The following is a 19,130-nucleotide window of genomic DNA, read 5'->3' on the forward strand; positions in this document are numbered from 1 at the left end:
CCAGGACCAAGTAGGAAAGTCTGTGAGCATCTTCTCTGATGGGGAGTCCAGTTCCTCCTCTTCCCCTGGTCAGGGAACGCTTTTTTCTCCAGGGATTCCTACTGTGCACTGCAGGGGAGGGAAGAGCCTGGGCTTTGGACTCAAAGATTCATTTGTATTCCACATTCCCGTAACCCTGGGAAAGTCACTTAACCTCTCTGTAAAGTGGGAAAAAGAAATTCTACTGAGCAGGGTCATTATGAGAACAAACTTAGCTAAAGCATCTCTCGGCTCAGCCCAGGGTCGGGCAGTCAGCGAGTGTCCTCCATGTTCAGTCCAGTGTGAAATCTGTGGGGAGCATTTGCTTCACAGCTCCCTTCCCAGTGTGTCCCTGAAGTGTGTGGAAAGTAGCTGTGAGGTACCTGTTTGTGTTTGCATTTCCACCGGGCTCAACTTCCCCGTGTGTAAATGGGGTGCCCTCCTTTCGCAGGGCTGCCGTGAGAAAGTGGATTTGACACGCACCCCAATCTACCTGGTCGGTAAGGACAAAAGCTAACGAACGACTCCAGCCTCAGCTGATGCAGACCTGCCGTGCACTAAGCCCAGGGCTTCTGGAGTGCTGCTGTGTGCCAGGCTCTGTTCCAGGTCCCGAAGAGACCAAGAGTTGATAGGGGACTTGATCAATTTGCCCTGGAAAGCTGTCATCCTCTATGGTGCCACCTCTGCCACAGCAAACGCAAGATCTGGTGGCACAAGGGTCAGTTCCTCACACAGAATCAGTCCAGAGGTCTTTGGGACTGCACCATTTCAGACAGAGGAAGCTAATTCGAACTAACATGTGAGTGAGACCCCACTCTCCTGGGGAAAGTGGTGATCAAGGGAAAGTGTGGTGCTCCAGGCCATGCTTAGTTGGAGGATGTAGCCAACCAGCGTTGGCTCTATTTGTTCCCTGGACCCAGCTCTCCAGTCGGCAGCCCCTCTGGGCCTTGAATCAGGTCCCTGTAGGTCCTGGGACAGTGCTTGCGGTAGAGATTCTCCGCCAGCGTGTTGCTGCCTCTAACCACAACCCTTCCTTCCTGGTTCATGTGGTTCCACAGATGCAGGGCATAGGAGTCACTGAAGCTTGGGTCTGTGGCCCAGACTTCATAGTATTGCCTCCACTCTGGATAGGAGATGGGGTAAAATCTTTGGGGGTGTAGAAAGGACAAGTTCAAACACCTGAAGTCGCTCACCTCCTGAAAATCTTCAAGTTTGCACCACAGTCTCAACATCCTCGTCATCAAATCGGGTCCCTGGTTGCCCCTAACGTGTGAGTTGTAATGTTCAACGAAGTTTTCCATGCACTCCCACAGGAAGGCGTGCCAGGGAAGGAACCCAAACACCCCATTACTAGCGTACTGAGAAGCCTGTGCAGCCAGAAAGTTCTCCTCGGGGATGGGCCTGATGGAGATGACGTCAGTGTCCATGTAGATGCCCCTGTACTTCCAGATGATGGCCAGGCGGGACGCATCCGAGCTGACGTGCAGCCAGTTGCTCTCTGCACTGGCGTTGATCTGCAGGAGCAGGTGAGAATCAGGTCCCAGCAGCAGCGAAGGAGGGCGGGGCGTCACAGCAGGAGGCCAGGCCCTGGACAGCTGCGGAGGGGAGCCCAGTTTTTTCGATTTACCAAACTTACCTCCTCCACCTCCAAAGTTGCCTTTAAGTAAGCAGTTGACAGCACTCAGTATCCATGGGAAGACTTCAGTGGCTTTTAAAGATTTCATGACATCGTTTTTTAAAGAAACTAAAGCAGTGCAAAGGCAAAGTAGAACCCAGAAAGGATGTCACAAAGAATTCTATGAGTCATTGTATCTACACATATCAAACCATGAAAGAATTTTTTTAAGTCCTTAACATGCTAAAAACTGACACAGGGAAAGATGAAGTACAAAGCTATAGAAAAAATCAATATGTGTGCTATTTGAAAAATTGGCAAAAGAACCATAAAATGCGTGCATGTGTCTATGTTTTCATTCACTAATTAATTCCTTTAATATTTAATGAGGGCCTGCTTACTATGTGCCAAGCTCTGTGACAGCTGCTAAAGATTCACCAATGAACAAAGACAAAAAACTCCACTGGGGGACGGACAATAAACAAAGAAACATGTATGTTGGGTGTTCGTAAGGTCTATGAAGGTAAAAAAACTGGGTGAGGGGGCTATGAAGGGGGCAGGGTAGAGAACAATTGGCTTTGACAAACAACGAGGGAGTAGGCAGAGGGAGGGGGGAGGAGGCCTGGTATACGGTGATGGAAGAGGGTTTGACTGTAGGTGGTGGGCACACAGTGCAACGTACAGATCTAGTATCATAGAGATGTATGCTTGGAACCTCTTTACCAATGACACCTCAATACATTTAATTTGTTAAAAATCCAAATGAAGCAGATTAAGACTTTGCAGAAATCTTCAACGGTTGTTCATGTCATCATATTATATATAATTGCTAAAGACCTTGTAAATAATAATAGCTAAAATTTACCAAAAACTATCCTGTTTTTTTATAATCTACACAAATTATCAAAGATTGGTATGATTATCCCCATTTTTCAAGTGAAAAACTAAAAGAGTCAAGAAGTTCAGTAATTTGTCCAAAGTCAGAGAGACAGAAGTTGAATTTGAACCCAGGCAATCTGGCTCCATTTACCTACTTAATTTTTAAAAATTGTTTTGGTAAAAAATGTGTTGATTATTTGGTAAATTGGTGATTGCTAGTGAACACACCCAAAGACACAGGGTATCAAAAGTGGCCCAGAACCAGAGAATGAGGACATTGAACTAATATCAGCCTAACACCCAATAGCTCCCCCAAGGGTGAGCACCAGAAAGGGGATTAGGGTTCTGGTTACTCACCTGTCCACCCCTCACAGCACTCAACCCTGGGCATCCTCAAGGGCTGCAGTTGCCAAGTCAGTGCAGCAAACCTGGTGGTCACCAGCAGCTGATGACACACTGGGTCATCCCTAACAGCTGGCCCCTAGCTACCCTGAGGTAGCCTCCCTGGGCCAGAACATGCCACACTCAGCACTCACCAAGGGTAGTGACGTTCACCCTGGTATAGTGCCCAACAGGTTTAGATGGTGTAGATGCTTAAGAGCCGTGTCCCAAGGTTCACCTTGTCCCTAATACGCAACATAGCAAAGTTGAGGTGCTGCTTAGAGAAACCCAAACTGTGTTCCATGAAACGTTAGCTCTAAGAAAACATTTACATCATCCTAAAAGTGGGTTTCATGCTCAAGAAAGCTTGGAAAATGCTGTTATGAATCAAATAGTGTCTTTAGTTCAGAACTGTGCAGAGCCTTTAATCTCCTCATGTGCATGATTAGTTTGTGAGAACTGAATGTGGTATGTAGCATCTCCCAAAACAATTTAAGTAGAGATTTCTTTTCCCAAGGAGCAGACACAGTTTTGGTCGTATTGGTTGAGCCCAGGTGTAGGAAAGCAGTGCCCTGAGCCAGCTCGCTGCCTGGTCTTGTATAGTCCTGGAGCGCCCTCTAGCGGGAGGGCACTGAGACCGCAGAGACCCAGCAGGCATGTGCCCTGCACTGGGTCCTGTTTCATTACCGGTATCTGACTGCTGTCTGTCCTGACTCTGCCCAGGGCCGCACTAGTCGCCACCTATTTGTTAGGAACCTGGAGCTCACAACTGTAAGGTGAAATCTCAATCTCATGAGTTGCTCCACCTCTTCCTCATGGGTCCCTCTTTGAAATTTTGGACTCTTCAGAAGAGGAGATGGGCAAGCTGGGATCTGAAGTCACATCTTGCAGTGTGAAACTGATCAATTCCCCTAACACTCCCTCCCTCACACACATGCAGTCGTACACACAGTCCTGTCACTTAGTCTGGAAAATGTCTCCAGCTACAGCAACTAGGGGCAAGTGTGTCCTCAACCCAGGAAAGCCACCCAGGCAAATGAGGCAAGGCAGGAGTCTTCCTTTTTTATAAATAAATGCTGTAGTAGGCTGAAAAATGACCACGCAAAAGCCTTAGGTCCTGAGTTCTGGGACCTCGTGGAAAAGGGTCTTTGCAGGTGTGATAAACTGAAGATGTTGGGATGGGGTGATTATCCCAATGGGTCCTAAATGCAATCACAAGTGTCTTTACCTAGTGAGGTAGAGGGAGAGTTCACACACACACGGGACAAGGGGTCTGAAGATGGAGCCGAGACCGCAGTGAGGGCCCCACAGGAAGGAAACTTCCCTAGAGAACCCTGACACCCAGGGGAATGGGTTCTGCTGGCTCCTTGCTATCCACCCGGTGGAACTGACTTGGAACTTCTGGTCTCCATGACTGTGAGGTAATTCATTTTTTTTCTCTTAAGTCACCAAGTTTGTGGCATTTTGTTACACAGTCATAGCAAACTAATACAAGTACCTGCACAAATGGCCTCAATTGTGCCTCTCGGCCGGCAATACCTAAAGTATTGACTTTCTGGATCTTTACAGAGAAAAAAACTTTCTGACATTTGATCTAGCCTATGATTAGAACTTAAATAGGACTTTATATGGCAAACAAATGTTATTATTTTGATGTCAATTTTTAGTTACTTAAAAAAAAACATTTTATTTATAAAATTAACATTCTCATCACTGAACTCCCTCCCAATTCATACTAAAACACCTACTATTACTGCGTGTTCTTCAGATCTTTTTCTTCTGAATAGATTGGGGAGGGGCACAGCATAATTAAAATAATTATGATTACACTACAACATAAGATTTAGTTCCATGTTGTCATCTTCATAAGATGTCACAGTTAAAAGCTGCATAATGGAATCATTGAATGGTTATCCTATAACTTCCTTAAACATTACCTGATTATGGGTCTTCATGAAAGAAATATTTAATTTAAATATCACTTTCTTATTATGTTATGTTACCAAGATAAAGATTACAAAATTCCTGAGAGTTCCAGGAGTTTCTTGATTATATCTTAATATATCCAATCTCACACAGCAGCACTACATGTGATCCTTTGTGAGTTTTCTATCTACATAATTTTCAAGTGAAATATTACCTAGTTTCCCCTTCAGATGCAAAAACAAAAAGTTTAACATGGAAAAGTTTAAAACTGACAGTAGAAAAGATATAGAAACTCATTCAGTTAAGAATAGTCCTAAAAATAACCCAGACACTAAGATCTATCTAGCTGCAAACAAAAGACAGCAAGCTAAAGGTAAGTGTAACTTAGGTCTCTCCCGATTACTTGAATCAGGGATCGACACTGTGGAAAAAGGGCCAGGCAAGAGTTAGAGGATCAGGTTCTAGCCCCATCTCTGACACTGAGTCCTTACCCTCAGTTTACGCATCTGTAAAATGAGCAGGTTGGACTCATTTTCTGTGGTTCCTCCCAACATGAGCAATTGTAAGCTTCTTTGAGCACTTACTTGAGTGTCCCATGAAAACAATGGTGTGTCTTCAAAGAGCGTTTTCATATCCAAAGGGAAGAGGAAAACATTGTCTATGGCTGAGAGGAGGGAAAAGGCTGGGTAAGTGGAGTTTGGAGGCAGCTGCATGGAATTGCTGAGGCCCTTCAGGAACAACACCACCGACTGCTCAGGGTAAACCTTGGCGGCCGACTCCACAGCGCAGGAGACCAGCGGGGGCGGCTCCATTCTCTCAGAGGTCTCTAGGAACACGATGCTGTGCGCCTTGCCCAGGAGGGCTCCCAGCCCCTGCTGGGACTTGTTGGGGGGCAGACAGGAGAAGAGGCAGCTGGACTTCAGGGGGAGCTGGTAGAGGAAGCTGCAGGAAAGCAGCAGGACGACCAGCAGGAAGAGCTGGAGCTCCTTCAGCATGTCCACTTCTCTCTCCTGGCCTGCTCCTTTAAATCAGCACGATTAATTACAAATCGCATTCACAAAGCCGGATCAAGATAGCACACAGAAAACAATACAAGAATATCACTTCTAAGCTCACATTTTAAAAAATTCCAAATAAAATATAATTAATTCAAGTCCCACAATATTAAAGAGAAAAGTGCATTAACTAGAGCAGCGATTCTCAACCTGTGGGTCGCGACCCCTTTGGGGGTCGAATGACCCTTTCACAGGGGTCACCTAAGACCATCAGAAAACACATATATAATTACATATTGTTTTGTGATTAATCGCTATGCTCTAATTATGTTCAATTTGTAAAAATGAAAATACATCCTACATATCAGATATTTACATTACGATTCATAATAGCAGCAAAATTACAGTTATGAAGTAGCAACGAAAATAATTTTATGGTTGGGGGTCACCACAACATGAGGAACTATATTAAAGGGTCATGGCATTAGGAAGGTTGAGAACCGCTGAACTAGAGTTTAATTTTAAAGGTAATTCAAAACAGTAAAATAACTAATTCATTAATAGGAAAACTATTAATCACATTCATTATCTTATAGCTTAAAGAAGAAAAGCTGTGGGATCATTTTGGAGACTAGAAGCCAAGAACAGGATAAGATTTGACATCCACCCATACTTTCTAAAAAGCACAAGGAAATTTTCTTAAGCTGACAACGTCTACTAGAACATACATCAATCATCACACTTAATATGAACCATTTAAGACATCCCCGTTAAGACCAAGAATATGATATGGATATGTCTATTATCACTGATTCCATTCAACTTACTTCTGCTAAGTCAAACCAAGACAACAAAACCAGAGAAAAGAATGTCTGCTATGAATACTAGAAAAGAAGAGATAGAAACGTCACTAGTTGTAGAAAATATGTTTAACTCACCTTAAAAATCCAAGATAGTTTACTAAGAACTAATAGAACGAAGGAGGAAATTAGCCAAGGAAGCGAACCGAAGGCTGGAGTGAAGTAACTTGCCCAGATCACGGTCAGCAGAGCCGCGCCTCTAACCTGGGTCTACCTGTCCCCTGTGTGCCTCCCTCTCCGTAATGTTAGCGCTCACTCTAACTTCAGGAGAGCAGAGCCTCACCTTTTTGGTGGTCTGTTTTCACATTCCATGTGACTCTTTTAGAAAATACAAAACCAATAAATCAGAGATTACCTTCTAGCCTGAATTGGAGCGAGCCAATATCTGAGGTCTTAGCAATGAAAAGTTTTTTCTGCTGTACTTTTTTATAAATTACCACCTAATCTTCCAGTTCAACAGCTGGGGAAGTAAATCATTGGTGGAAGATTAACACTAAACTCAAGAACTTCTCAGGAAGCTCCTCCCTTTAATAAATTCCCCCAAACACAGAGACTTAAAAACAATAAGGGGTTCACATGACTTTTCGGGTGACCCACACACTAAATGCTGCCTATTTGTGCACCTGTCAGGAGGGTTATAGGGTGGCAATTCCACCTGGAGAAAACTGCACATAACCCTGGAACCGAAGGACAGTGCACCTGAGCACTTTGAGTTCAACCAAAATCATGGGCGGAGATTGGGGAAAGTTTCATCGCTAGACAACCCAATAATTTGGTCCAAACTGCACAAACACAAGGTTTGAGTAAAAAAAGAAGAAAAAAAGAAAACCCATCCCCACAAATAAGAAATGGACAACCCCAGTCATCCAAAGTCCTGATGATTTGGAGCAAAAATTCATTCTCCAGTTACAGTCACACAGGCTTCAAGAAGGGTCCTTTGGCCCTAAGCTTCCCCTTGTGAGGTCTCACAAGGTCAGGTTCATCCTGATGTGGCAGTCCCCACCTGTACAAAGGTAGTGTCGGTCTCCTGGGGTCTGCTCCCCAGTGCTTTGGTCATGAGTGTGTAGTGGTCCCCTGTGAAGCCATCCTCCCTCAGGGCATGACCTGTCTTCAATTCTGAGCCATCTCTCAGCTATGAACAGGTACCCACAGCTCCCCCTGGGTGCTCTGGTGTGAACAGGGAGGTCCCGTCCTGAGCAGACTTTGGATCCTGACATAGCAGGTCCTGCATCAAAGGAGGTAAATCTGTCCCACTCACTCACAGATGGCTCCTTCTTTTCTGTGTGCCCAAGGCTCTCCAGGAACAGCTCTTTGGGTCTGCACATCCCCCTTTTCCTTTTGGAGCTGAATTTTTCCCTGGACCTCAACACTTCTAGGCTCAGGGTAGCTTGGCATCTTTCCAGAGTTCCCTGGCATTGGATGGATGGTTGTTTGTTCCTTTGGTGAGGGGGTTGGGGGGATGGGGCGGGAGGGTGAGCAGAGCTCTGGGTCCTCGCTCTGGGATAACTCGAGGGCTCCATTTGAGGAGTGATGCATCCCTAGGACCCGCGTTTCAGGTGGGCCACGTATCCAATGCCTCCCAACTGCCTGCAAATGGCCAAAACCATTGAACAAATGGTCATGGCAGAGAGCAGAGAAGTAGTTGGCGATCTGTCACACGGGTGAAAGTGAGTATTAGTGATGCAGTGAAATCCCAAACACAAAAAGTAGGACTTGTCTGACCGGGAACCAATTGAGGGCAAGATGGGAAGAGCCCTGAGCTCGGAGTCATGCCTCCACCTGCCACAGGCTGAGGGCACTGGGACAAGGCCCAGAACTGCTCAGAGCTTTGGCTCCTTTGTCCAGGTGGGAAATGACTGACCTCTGGCTCCCTGTCAGGGTGGGAGGGCTCTGCAAACCAAAGAACAACTCTCACTTCCACCAAGGACGAGAAGAGAAAAGTAGAACCCTGTTACTGTAGACGGTATTTAGAGTTTCTAATGACAGACATTTGGTGGTGGTGGTGGTCTTCAGATGAGTGAAATCTATTTCTCTCTGAACTTAAATAATCTGTGGGAGGTACTTTGAAATGGGGAAATATCCTGGTCCTTATCAGACTTGCACATGTGAGTTTTAACATTTGTTATTGATTCCAGACTGCATCAATCATTACTATGATAATTATAAAATAGTGATTTTTCTAACACATTTATTCTCCTGTATTTGTTAGTTGGTGCTCTACTGCAAGGGTTTCCTCTTCTCCAGTTATTTGTCTTAGTTCTTTTAAAATCTTATCAGCATCCATAGTTTTTTCTTCTTTTTAGTTTGCATTATTGTTTACTTGCTACTCCTCCTTGACTAGTCTAATTTGCCAGAATTTTGTCTGAGCCTTCAAAGAACCAACTCTGATTTGTTGACTGCCTCAGGTTTGGTTCCCCCAGGAGCAGATAGTCTCTGGCTCACAGATAATTCTGACCAAGGCATGATGAGCAGAGAGGAAAACCCATAATCAAGATTTGCTTCCCTTTTAGTAAGGACGAAGTGCTGCCCTCTCCGGGATAGAAGAGATCCAATATCATGAACGTGCCAGCTGCTTATGCCCTTGAGGACCATACATCAAGGTCTCAGAACTGATCTGTCTTGCTGACAGTCATTCATTCAGTAGTGGTGGTAGCTACATCAGACCACCATGACAAACCCACTCCTTGCAGGGCCCCTTTGTGAGGGTTGAAGCAACAGAGGACAGACGGCAACTGACATTCAGTGGATGGGTCATCCTGGTCACCAGCTTCTTCACTGCTTCTTCTGCCACACACGCTTTCTAGTGGACATTGGTGGGAGGCACAGAGGCCCACACATCTGAGCCCACTCCCATAGCTCCATCCACACGCCTCTTCCTCAGATGCCCTCATTTCTAATCTTCTTGTCTTATTCTCTCTAGGCCTTGACCGAGCAGCCAGGCCATTTGCCATGACCTAGAGGTCTGTGTATATCCTAACTTCAGGCCATTTCTTCTGCGCTCAGAGTGGGTGACCAATTGTACTTCAAACTCTGCCCTCTGACAGGATTTTCCCTCACCATTCTTTTCAGTGCTGTCCTGTGGAACAGCAGTCCATTTGGAGCTTACACCAACATATTGTGCTGCCCTAACCATTCGTCGTCGGCAGCCGTCCGTCTCGAGAGACGATGGCGTAGCTTCTTGAGAGTCTATCTGCACCGCCGAGAATGGCTGTGCAGTCCGACTTGGGAGTGACAATCCCTGCCGCACTTGTTACAGGTGAAGGCAGATGGCTGTTGTTGCTGCTGTTGACGCTGCTTCCGCCTCGATCTTTTCTGGACCGCCTCCTTGTTGCGCGCAGCCTCTGCACGTGACGTACCTTGCCTGACCGCGAGCCTCCAGGCTAGGCAGTCGTCTGCTTGAACTTCCCATGTGTTGAGATTGATGGAGCATTGTGTCATGTCCTTTTTGCAGATGTCTTTGAACCGCAGTTTTGGGCGCCCTCTCATCCTCTTGCCTTCTGCTAGCTCGCCGTAGAGGAGGTCTTTGGGGATACGGCCTGCATCCATTCTTTTGACATGGCCGAGCCACCTGAGGCGTCTCTCGCTAAGAACTGCATGCAAACTGCTCATATTGGCTCGCTTCAGCACCTCGGTGTTGGGGACCTTATCCTGCCAGGCGACATGCAGGATGCGTCGCAGGCACCTCATGTGGAAGCTGTTGAGTTTCCTTTCGTGCCTTGCGTAGGTGGTCCACGTCTCGCTGCCATAGAGGAGAGTGCTGAGTACGCAGGCTTGGTAGATGCGCAGTCTGGTTTTCTCAGTGAGGCTGGAATTGTTCCACGCTCGCCGGTTCAGTCTGGCCATAACTGTGGCTGCCCTGGCGATTCTCCGGTTGACCTCCAAGTCGACTGACAGAGAGCTCGAGATGGTGGACCCGAGGTAAGTGAAATCGTTGACAACCTCCAGGGTGTATCCGTCGATGGTGATGCATGGGGGAGTCCCCGTGCCTTGAGCCATAACATTCGTCTTCGTCAGGCTGATGGCTAGTCCGAACTCCTTGCATGCGTGGGAAAGACAAGTGACTAGCTGCTGGAGTCCCTCTTCAGAGTGTGATGTCAAGGCTGCGTCGTCGGCGAAGAGCATCTCATGGATGAGCACCTCTTTGACTTTGTTCTTGGCTCGTAGACGGGCCAGGTTGTAGAGCTTGCCATCAGATCTGGTGTGAATGAAGACACCCTCGCTGCAGTCCTTAAAGGCGTATTGGAGGAGCATGGAGAAGAAGATTCCGAACAGCGTAGGCGCGACGCTGCTGACTGGGAAGGCCTCAAAGGTTACGCCGTTGTAGGACACCGTGCTGTGCATGTTGTCGTGAAAGGACATGACCACAGCAAGCAGATGTGGTGGACAGCCAATCTTCCGTAGCAAGCTGAAGAGACCGCTTCGACTGACCAGATCAAACGCCTTCGTAAGGTCGATAAAGGCGAGGTAGAGTGGTTTATGCTGCTCGTGACACTTCTCCTGCAGCTGGCGTAGGGAGAAGATCATGTCCACTGTTGATCGGCCAGCTCTGAAGCCACACTGGGACTCTGGGTAGACGCGGGAAGCAAGGGTCTGCAGGCGGGCAAGGGCGACCCGGGCGAATACTTTGCCGACGACGCTGAGGAGAGAGATGCCCCGGTAGTTGTTGCAGTCGCTGCGGTCTCCTTTGTTCTTGTACATGGTGATAATGTTGGCATCTCTCATATCCTGGGGGATGTAACCCTCCTTCCAGCAGAGACAGAGTAGATGGTGGAGCGGCTGTAGCAGGACTGGTTTCCCGCTCTTTAGGATTTCTGGAGGGATTCCGTCGCTTCCTGGTGCTTTCCCCCAAGCGAGGCGGTCGATGGCTTTGCTGAGCTCTGCCGCAGTAGGTGGGGTGTCTAGCTCCTCCATGACTGGTAGGTCTGGGATGGCGTTAAGAGCAGTGTCTGTTACGGTGTTCTTCGTTGCGTACAGCTCGAGGTAGTGCTCGGTCCACTGCCGCATTTGCTGTTCCTGGTCAGTGATGACCTCACCTGTCTTGGACTTAAGGGGGGCGATCTTGGAGGGGATTGGGCCTGTTGCCTTCTTGATACCCTCATACATTACTTGTGCGTTGCCTATATCGGCAGCTTCCTGAATGCTTCTGCACAGGTTTAGCCAATAGGTGTTGGCACAGTGGCGGGCGGTCTTCTGGACTTTGTTCCTGGCAGCCCGTAGAGCTTGAAGTGTACTGGGAGTGGGCGTGGCCTTGTAAGCCAATAGGGCCTTCCTCTTAGCCTCGATCACGGGTTCCATTTCTTCCCAGTGAGCCTCGTACCAGTCAGCGTTCTTCCGCTCTTTCTTCCCGTAAACAATAATGGCGGAGTTGTATATGGCATCGCGGAGACGTGGCCAATTGGATTCGATAATGTCATCTGCCGCCACTCCCTCGCCAAGTGCATCTTCCATCTTGTTGATGAATTGCTGGGTCTTAACTGGGTTGCTGGCACAACTGGTGTTGATGCGTGGGCGACCCTTCATCTTGGAGTGGTGCAATCTCTTCGGCATTATGCGCACCTTGCTTACCACGAGGGCATGGTCCGTGTCGCAGTCTGCACTGTGGTAGCTGCGGGTGAGGAGGGTGCTGCCAATATCCGTTCTTCTGGTGATGACGAGGTCAAGCTGGTGCCAATTGCCCTAACCATTACCACGTCATTTATTCCTTTTCTCCTCTGTCAAGTGATTGTAGAGAAATCCCCAAGGAGCCGTGGGTGTGAGCTGATGGGGAGGCATCTATGCAACAGAGATGGGATCCATGGGCCTGGTCCACTTGTTCACACAATTTGCCCAGTTCCTTCACACCTGCTTGTACCAATGGACTGTTCCAAGTGTACTATTTTCATCGTAGGATAGATTGCAATTGCACTTGCCTGAACTTATGCTTTGGTGGGTCTAACAATTACTCCAGCTTATAATGCTCTGTGGTCCGACACTCAGTTTCTTCAGGTTCAGTGTTGTGTCAGAAGTTGGCACTTTTTTTCTTTCTTTTTTTGAGTGGCAAATAGTCCTCTGCTGTTGACATCATGGTCTTGCTCCAGAACCTTAGGGTTCTGGGTGCAACTCACTTCTCAGGGCTTGCCAGAGACTCCACAGAGTGTCCTTTAAAACCACAGATGTCTTTAGCATCACCAACTGGACCTACCAGACCATATGCCCAAGCAGCAGGGCTGCTTGTAGTTGAGCCTGAGTTCACTGCAAAGCTCCCTCTACTCTGGGCCCTGCTCAAAACTGGAAGCCTTTTGTGTCACCTGAAAAGGATCAGGATGATATTCCCAAGTGCAGTGGATGTTGTCTCTGAAAACTGAAGCAAGCTTTGAGTTTCCCTCTTGGTGGTAAGTAGGGCCACAAGGCATAGTAACCTGTCTTCTGCTTTGAAGGGGATGTTTTGGCATTTTCAAGACCACAGACTCCTGGAAACTTTTACCAGTGAAACAGGTCTCTGCCTCTTTGTTAGGGTTTATCCCCAACTCTTTGGTATGAATGCCTCTTTTCAGGACATCTAGCCACTTCATAGTCTCCCGGTCCAATTAATGAGATATCTTCAATGTGATGGACCAACCTTGGAATGTCATAATAATCAAGACTCCTTCAGATTATATTATAACAGAGCTGAAGGCTTAATACAGCCCAAGGGCAAGGTTGTAAATATGTACTGCTGTCCATCCCATGTGAATGAGAAGTGATTTGATTGTCCTTCCTGATGGGGCCAGGTCAATAGCTGCATTCCAAGACCAAGAGGCTGTGTTCACCGGTTCCAATCAAGATACTGCACCTGGAACAGCAGCTGTAAATATAGCTGCCCTGCAGCCTGCTGCGACCTACTGCAATTCACCTGCTGTTGTAGCAATTGCACCAGTGCATGGAAGGGGCTAGGTGTATACTTTAAGCCTTTGAAAGTGGCACTAACTGCTATCATTCTATCCAGGATTTTGGGCACCCTGGTATTGATGTCACCGCACCACTTATAATCAATAGCACTGAAAAAGTCTGAGCAGTCATTCCCCTTGCTCCTGTGCTCAGCTACTTTGGTAAAGGACTGGAGGCCCCTCTGTGGGAAGAATTGGGGGAAATACAGTTGTGCATGTTTCTGTGGGACCTGGTCTTTCCTCTTCTAGGTGGGCTCTGGGCTTGAGCAGTGTCTGCTTTCTGCTCACAGGTCTTGGTTCATTTTAGTTGTAGCAGTGAAGCCCAGATTCTTGTTATTAGTGATTTTTAAAACACTTTTTAACTTAATATAACAAAGTTAAGTCTCCTAAATCTTTGTTCACTCTAACATTAATCACCTTCATTCAGCTTATATCTGTTTTTGTTTAGTATTTTAAATCTATCTTGTGTTTTTATGTTAATCCCACAAGTTAGGCATTACTTATTATTATTTTATAGAATTGATGCTTGTTTAGATTTACTTATATGTTTCCCAGTTTCTTTGCTCATCCTTCCGGCATATCAGACCTTCCTCCTGGGATTACTTTCCTTCTTTTTAAAGTGTACCTTTGGAAAGTGTTTTTTTTTTTTTTTTTTTTTTTTGGGTGTGTGTGTGTGTGTGCAGATCTGTTGGCAATGAGTTATCACCATTTTTATTTGTCTGACAATATCTTCACCATCATTCTTTATATTTTCTTTTTGTGACCTTCATATTGAATTATAACATACATAAAGAAACAAAATTAAGTAAACAGTTTGACGAATTGTCACTAAGTGCACACACCCATTCAGCTCCCCAGAAGCCTCTCTCCTGTACTCTTAGGCCATTACACACCCCAAAGCTAACCACTGTTCTCCCTTCTGTTACCACAGAGTGGTTTTCTCTGTGCTTACATTTTATATACATGGCATCATACATAATGTATGAGGAGGAGGTGGAAGCGGTGGAGAAGAGAAGGTGGAGCGGGAGAGGAGGAGATGGAGGTGGAGGTGAAAGCAGAGGGTAATGATGATGAGGAGGAAGGGGGGTGGAGGAGGAGGAAAAGGGGGAGGAACAGGTGGAGCAGGAGGAGCAGGTGGCCATGGGTCTCATGCTGATTTGCTACCACTCTAACACAATACCTGCTGGATTTCTCTTTACACACTTGGCATCTTTCATTTCTGTCAACAACTGTGACTTAGGTTTTATCTTTATGGATGCTAACAACAAAGCTAAGAAGGAAAAAAAAGCTAAAAGAAGCGATTTCTTCACATAATAAGTGGAAGAGCTGGGATTTTCTTTGATTTTTGAATGAAACTCTAATAATATTCTTTCTATAATAAATGTTACGCTAACTGGTTCGTTTGAAACTTCAGGGAAATTACCTGTGCCTGTTACTGTTTCTAAAAGATTTCTTTCTCTTTGAGCATTGGTTGAACCAGCTGCATTGAAGAAATCCTGCCAGCAGATGGCGGCCCAAAGCCAGTAACCGGGACAGCGGTCAGGGCTTGCTGGAGGAGTCAGGGACTCTCTGCGGTGCCCTTGCCTGGGTGGGCGTCCGCCTTCATTGTGTGATTTCTGGGCTTCTGTATACTCAACCCCTGCCACGCGGAGGCTCACCCGGGTTTCCTAAGGTGCTCAGGACAAAGTCCTCACGCTTTAGACCCTTGCGGTCTGGTGTGCATTTGAGTCCCTGCTTCCATTGCCCTTTGTCTCGCTCCCTGCCTCCTAATCTTCCCAAATAGCTTGATGCTCTTCATGCTCTGTGCTCTCCCACATTCCATGCCTTCATCCTTGCTGGTCACTCTGACGACCCCTTCTCCCTCCCCCCACCTGGGTAATGCCTTCTCATTCTTGGGAACTCAGCTCAAGGATCACGGACAGGAGGCCCATGGTGCTCACCCCCTCCTCATCCACATGCCCAGGCTGGTGGGGCCCCTTCTGTGCCTCCATCCGTCACAGCACCGGTGGTCCCGGGTCCTACTCTCTTTGGCTTGGCTGCCTTCCTCCTAGACAGTCCCCTTGATGGTAGGCACTATGTCCTGTCCATCGGAGTTATTCCTAGTCCCAGGCATGGAGGAGGTACAAAAAAATTGTTGAGTGAATGAATGAACCAAGAAGTGTTACAGAGTGGGCAGTGACCTCCTCTGGGAAATTCTGCCCCAGGGCTTTCGAGGAGCCCTAGAGGGCTGAGTCTTGTGTAGGCGGGGACAGGTATGGCAGGGAGGGTGGCTCTTCCTGGCCTGCAGGGTGGGGTGTGTGTGTTTTCTGTTCCGGGCATTTCTTGCATCAGGGCAGCAGCCTCTTTGAATCTCCTTTAATACCTCCAAGGAAGAATGCATTTTCTCAAGATGTAAAAAAAAAAAGAGTAAATTTAAATAAGTGGGAAGGAAAATGCATTTTAATTGCATTATTATACTAATTTATGTCTCCTGCCCCCCTTGGAAAAGTGCTCTTTCACAGTGTGGAAGCACATTAGGGTTGGGAATTGAGACTAGTTGTCTCAGAGAGCTGCCGAGAAGGCCATGAGCTTTGTTTCAACAGCTCCCAAAGCAGGTGTGTAAACAGGTCTGTTCTATTCTCTCTACAAGGCCAGACAGGGTTTCATGAGCTCAGGGTTCACAGCTGCAATGTCTGTGCACCTAGCACAGTGCCTGGCACAGAGCAGGTGCTTGAAAAGAATTTTTTTCCATGGATACTTGAATGAATAATAGAGATAGGTAGGGCTGGATGCAAGACTGAGCCGGATTCAAGGTGGCTGAGTCTCTTCCATGGTAACATCCTGTATGATGTAATTGTAGGAAGGGGAGGGAAAGACCAAACATCAGCTGGACTCCTCCCAGGTGCTAGGTGTGGGGTGGCCACTGGACACATTTTCTTGCTTAATCTTCACAACTACCCCGTGAGGTAAGTCCAGTTCGCACATCAGCAAGTTGAAGCTCAGACAAATTCAGTAACCTGCCCAAGGTCTCAGTGTGCAGAAGCCAGAGTCAGTGTGAGGAATGGCTCCAGGCACTACGGCTCTTGCCCTCTCCCCAGTCAGGCTCTTTTAAACAATAACTGCCATACATTGAACACCTACTATGTGCAGGCACTAAACTAGGCACTGTCTATATTGTCACAGTATCTGGCACACAGAGGGTGTCAGGTGAATGGAAGTAATTACTTTTAATAAGGATCCTCACAAAATCCTTTAGAAAGAGGTATTGTTCATTTTTACGGAATAAGCCTGTACTTGCCTGACTAATAAAAACACAGATTCTGGTTCAGTAGTTCTGGTCATGGTCTGAGATTCAGCATGTCTGGCAAGCTTGATTGTGCTGGTTGCACAGATAGAGGGGAATGTAGATACCAGAGCTGAGGCCCACAGGGAAGAACTAACTTGCTGAGGACACCCAGCTGGATGCAGGAGAAAGCTCTCACATTCTGCTGCATCTTAGCTTCCAAGACAGGTGCCAGCAGCCCTGAGGGTACAGGTGTCAGTGGCCCTGAGGGTACAGGTGCCAGCAGTCCTGAGGGTACAGGTGTCAGCGGCCCTGAGGGTACAGGTGTCAGTGGCCCTGAGGGTACAGGTGTCAGCGGCCCTGAGGGTACAGGTGTCAGTGGCCCGGAGGGTACAGGTGTCAGCAGCCCTGAGGGTACAGGTGTCAGCGGCCCTGAGGGTACAGGTGTCAGCGGCCCTGAGGGTACAGGTGTCAGTGGCCTTGAGGGCACGCCTCCAGTGCTGTGCTATCCACATGGTCAGGGCACAATTCTAGGCCAGGTCTGTCCATTTGCGGCACTGCTCCTTTGTTTCTGTCTCGTTGTTGTCTTCTACTATGTCACCATTTTTTGGTTTTCTTTCTGTTAGCAGTTTTACTGAGACTGTGTAGTGTATGAGACAACAGTTTTTAGTGTAATTACAGAGTTATTTAACTGCCACCTCTATCAATTTTAGAACATTTCATCACCCTGAAAAGAAACTCTTAGCCCTGAAGGTGTCACCTTCCAACTCCTCTAGTTCTAGGAAACTGATATTATACTTTCTATCTTTACTGATTTACACATTCTAGATATTTTCTATAAATGGAATCATATCGTATGTGGTCTTTTGAGACTGCTTCTTGCACTTAGCATAAAGTTTTCAGGGTTCACCCATGTTCTAGCATCGGTACTTCATTCCTTCTAATAATATTACATTATATGGATATATATAATTTATCTGTTCATCTGTTTTCATTTTCTAGCTATTATGAATAATGCTACTTGAATATCTGCATTCAAGTTTTTGTATGGACATATGTTTTCATTCTCTTGGGCATAATGCAAATAGGAGTGGAATTTCTGTGTCAATTGATAGCTCTATGTTTAACTTTTGACAAGTGGCCACACTGTTTTCTGAAATGGCCGTACCATTTACATTTCCACCAGCGACAGATGAGGGTTCTGATTTGTCCACATCCTTGTCAAAATGCTTGTTATGACTTTTTGATTGTGATCATCTTAGTAGGTGTGAAGTAGACATTACAGTATCTCAATTATTGGAATATAAAAATTACTTTTTATAATAGCTGCCCCCCCTTCTTTCCAGATGACAGTAGTTGTCCTCCCCACCATATGAACTAGATTATACCACTTTTCAGCTACTTCTAGATATTAAAAGTACCTTATTCCATTATTAAAGGCTCAACCCTGTTCACTTAAAAAGTGAAAATTCCTGTCTGATTCTAAACTCTCTCTCCCTTCCAGAGCTGTGTCTCTAAATGTTTTTTTGAGGGGGAAGAGGGAGTGTGGCTGAGGCAGGATAGTAAGAAGGTAGGAATGGTCCTTGGCGAGTAGAAAGGGGGAACTGAGACAGAGAGTGGATTCAAACTGGCCTCACCCAGCACCCTGACTCACCTGCCTCCTCCAGCACAGCCACGCCCTTAAGCATTAAAACTTCAGGACAATTAACAAAGCCTGGGGTCTGCTGACCACAGACAGAGCTTTGCTCAAACTAGAGGTAACATCTAGGCCTTAGTTGTGTTTCAGCTTCAGGCCCAGAAAAGCAGCAAAACTAGATGGAGTGATACCATGGCTGACATCGGGACCAAAGGCAATGACCAATGACCCCCTACCCTGGCACTCACAGCTTCCCCCACCAGTCCTGAGACCCTACCCAGGCAGCCCACTCACAGCCCCTTCCTGTAGAGGTCTGCAGCTTTGGTCACTCCTAACAGAGTCTCCTTCCTTCATCTTGAAGGGTTCATAGCAGACTTCCCTAAGACGCGCTACTTTGACATGTGGATTATTTTGAGCTGAAAGCAACTGAGACCCTGAGGGGCCATGATAAACTTTTACCTCTCCCTCAAAGATTTTAAATTGGAGGCCTTGCCTATAATAAGAGTAATTACCAGAAATAACTTTTTATGACTTATCTACAGGGCAGAGAGAACTTCTAATTACTGAACATCTGCTCTTATTAAACTGTGAATGACCTTCCTCCCCTCTGATATCATATGGACCTTATTTTACCTTTCTGTCTCTGAACTTCT

General features: G+C 46.6%; 1 protein-coding gene across 1 annotated transcript; it reads right to left on the reverse strand.

The window, feature by feature from the left end:
• Nucleotides 1-917: 917 nt before the first annotated feature.
• LOC150005022 (alpha-1,4-N-acetylglucosaminyltransferase-like) lies at nt 918-5,826 on the reverse strand. Its single transcript, XM_090282976.1, has 2 exons — nt 5,404-5,826; nt 918-1,532 (listed from the first exon to the last, which is right to left on the reverse strand). The coding sequence occupies exons 1-2, from the start codon at nt 5,812-5,814 to the stop codon at nt 918-920; spliced, it is 1,026 nt and encodes a 341-aa protein (XP_090139102.1). The 5' UTR covers nt 5,815-5,826.
• Between the last annotated feature and the right edge of the window lie 13,304 nt (nt 5,827-19,130).

Source organism: Furipterus horrens, unplaced genomic scaffold (assembly GCF_987537825.1).
Source record: "Furipterus horrens unplaced genomic scaffold, mFurHor1.1.pri manual_scaffold_7, whole genome shotgun sequence".
Lineage (NCBI taxonomy): Eukaryota > Metazoa > Chordata > Mammalia > Chiroptera > Furipteridae > Furipterus > Furipterus horrens.

Coding starts and splice junctions, on each gene's coding strand:
- LOC150005022 (XM_090282976.1), bottom strand. CDS start 5,814: ATGCTGAAGGAGCTCCAGCTCTTCCTGCTGGTCGTCCTGCTGCTTTCC. Junction 1,533..5,403: donor TGTTTTCATGGGACACTCAA/GTAAGTGCTCAA, acceptor CTGCTCCTGCAG/ATCAACGCCAGTGCAGAGAG.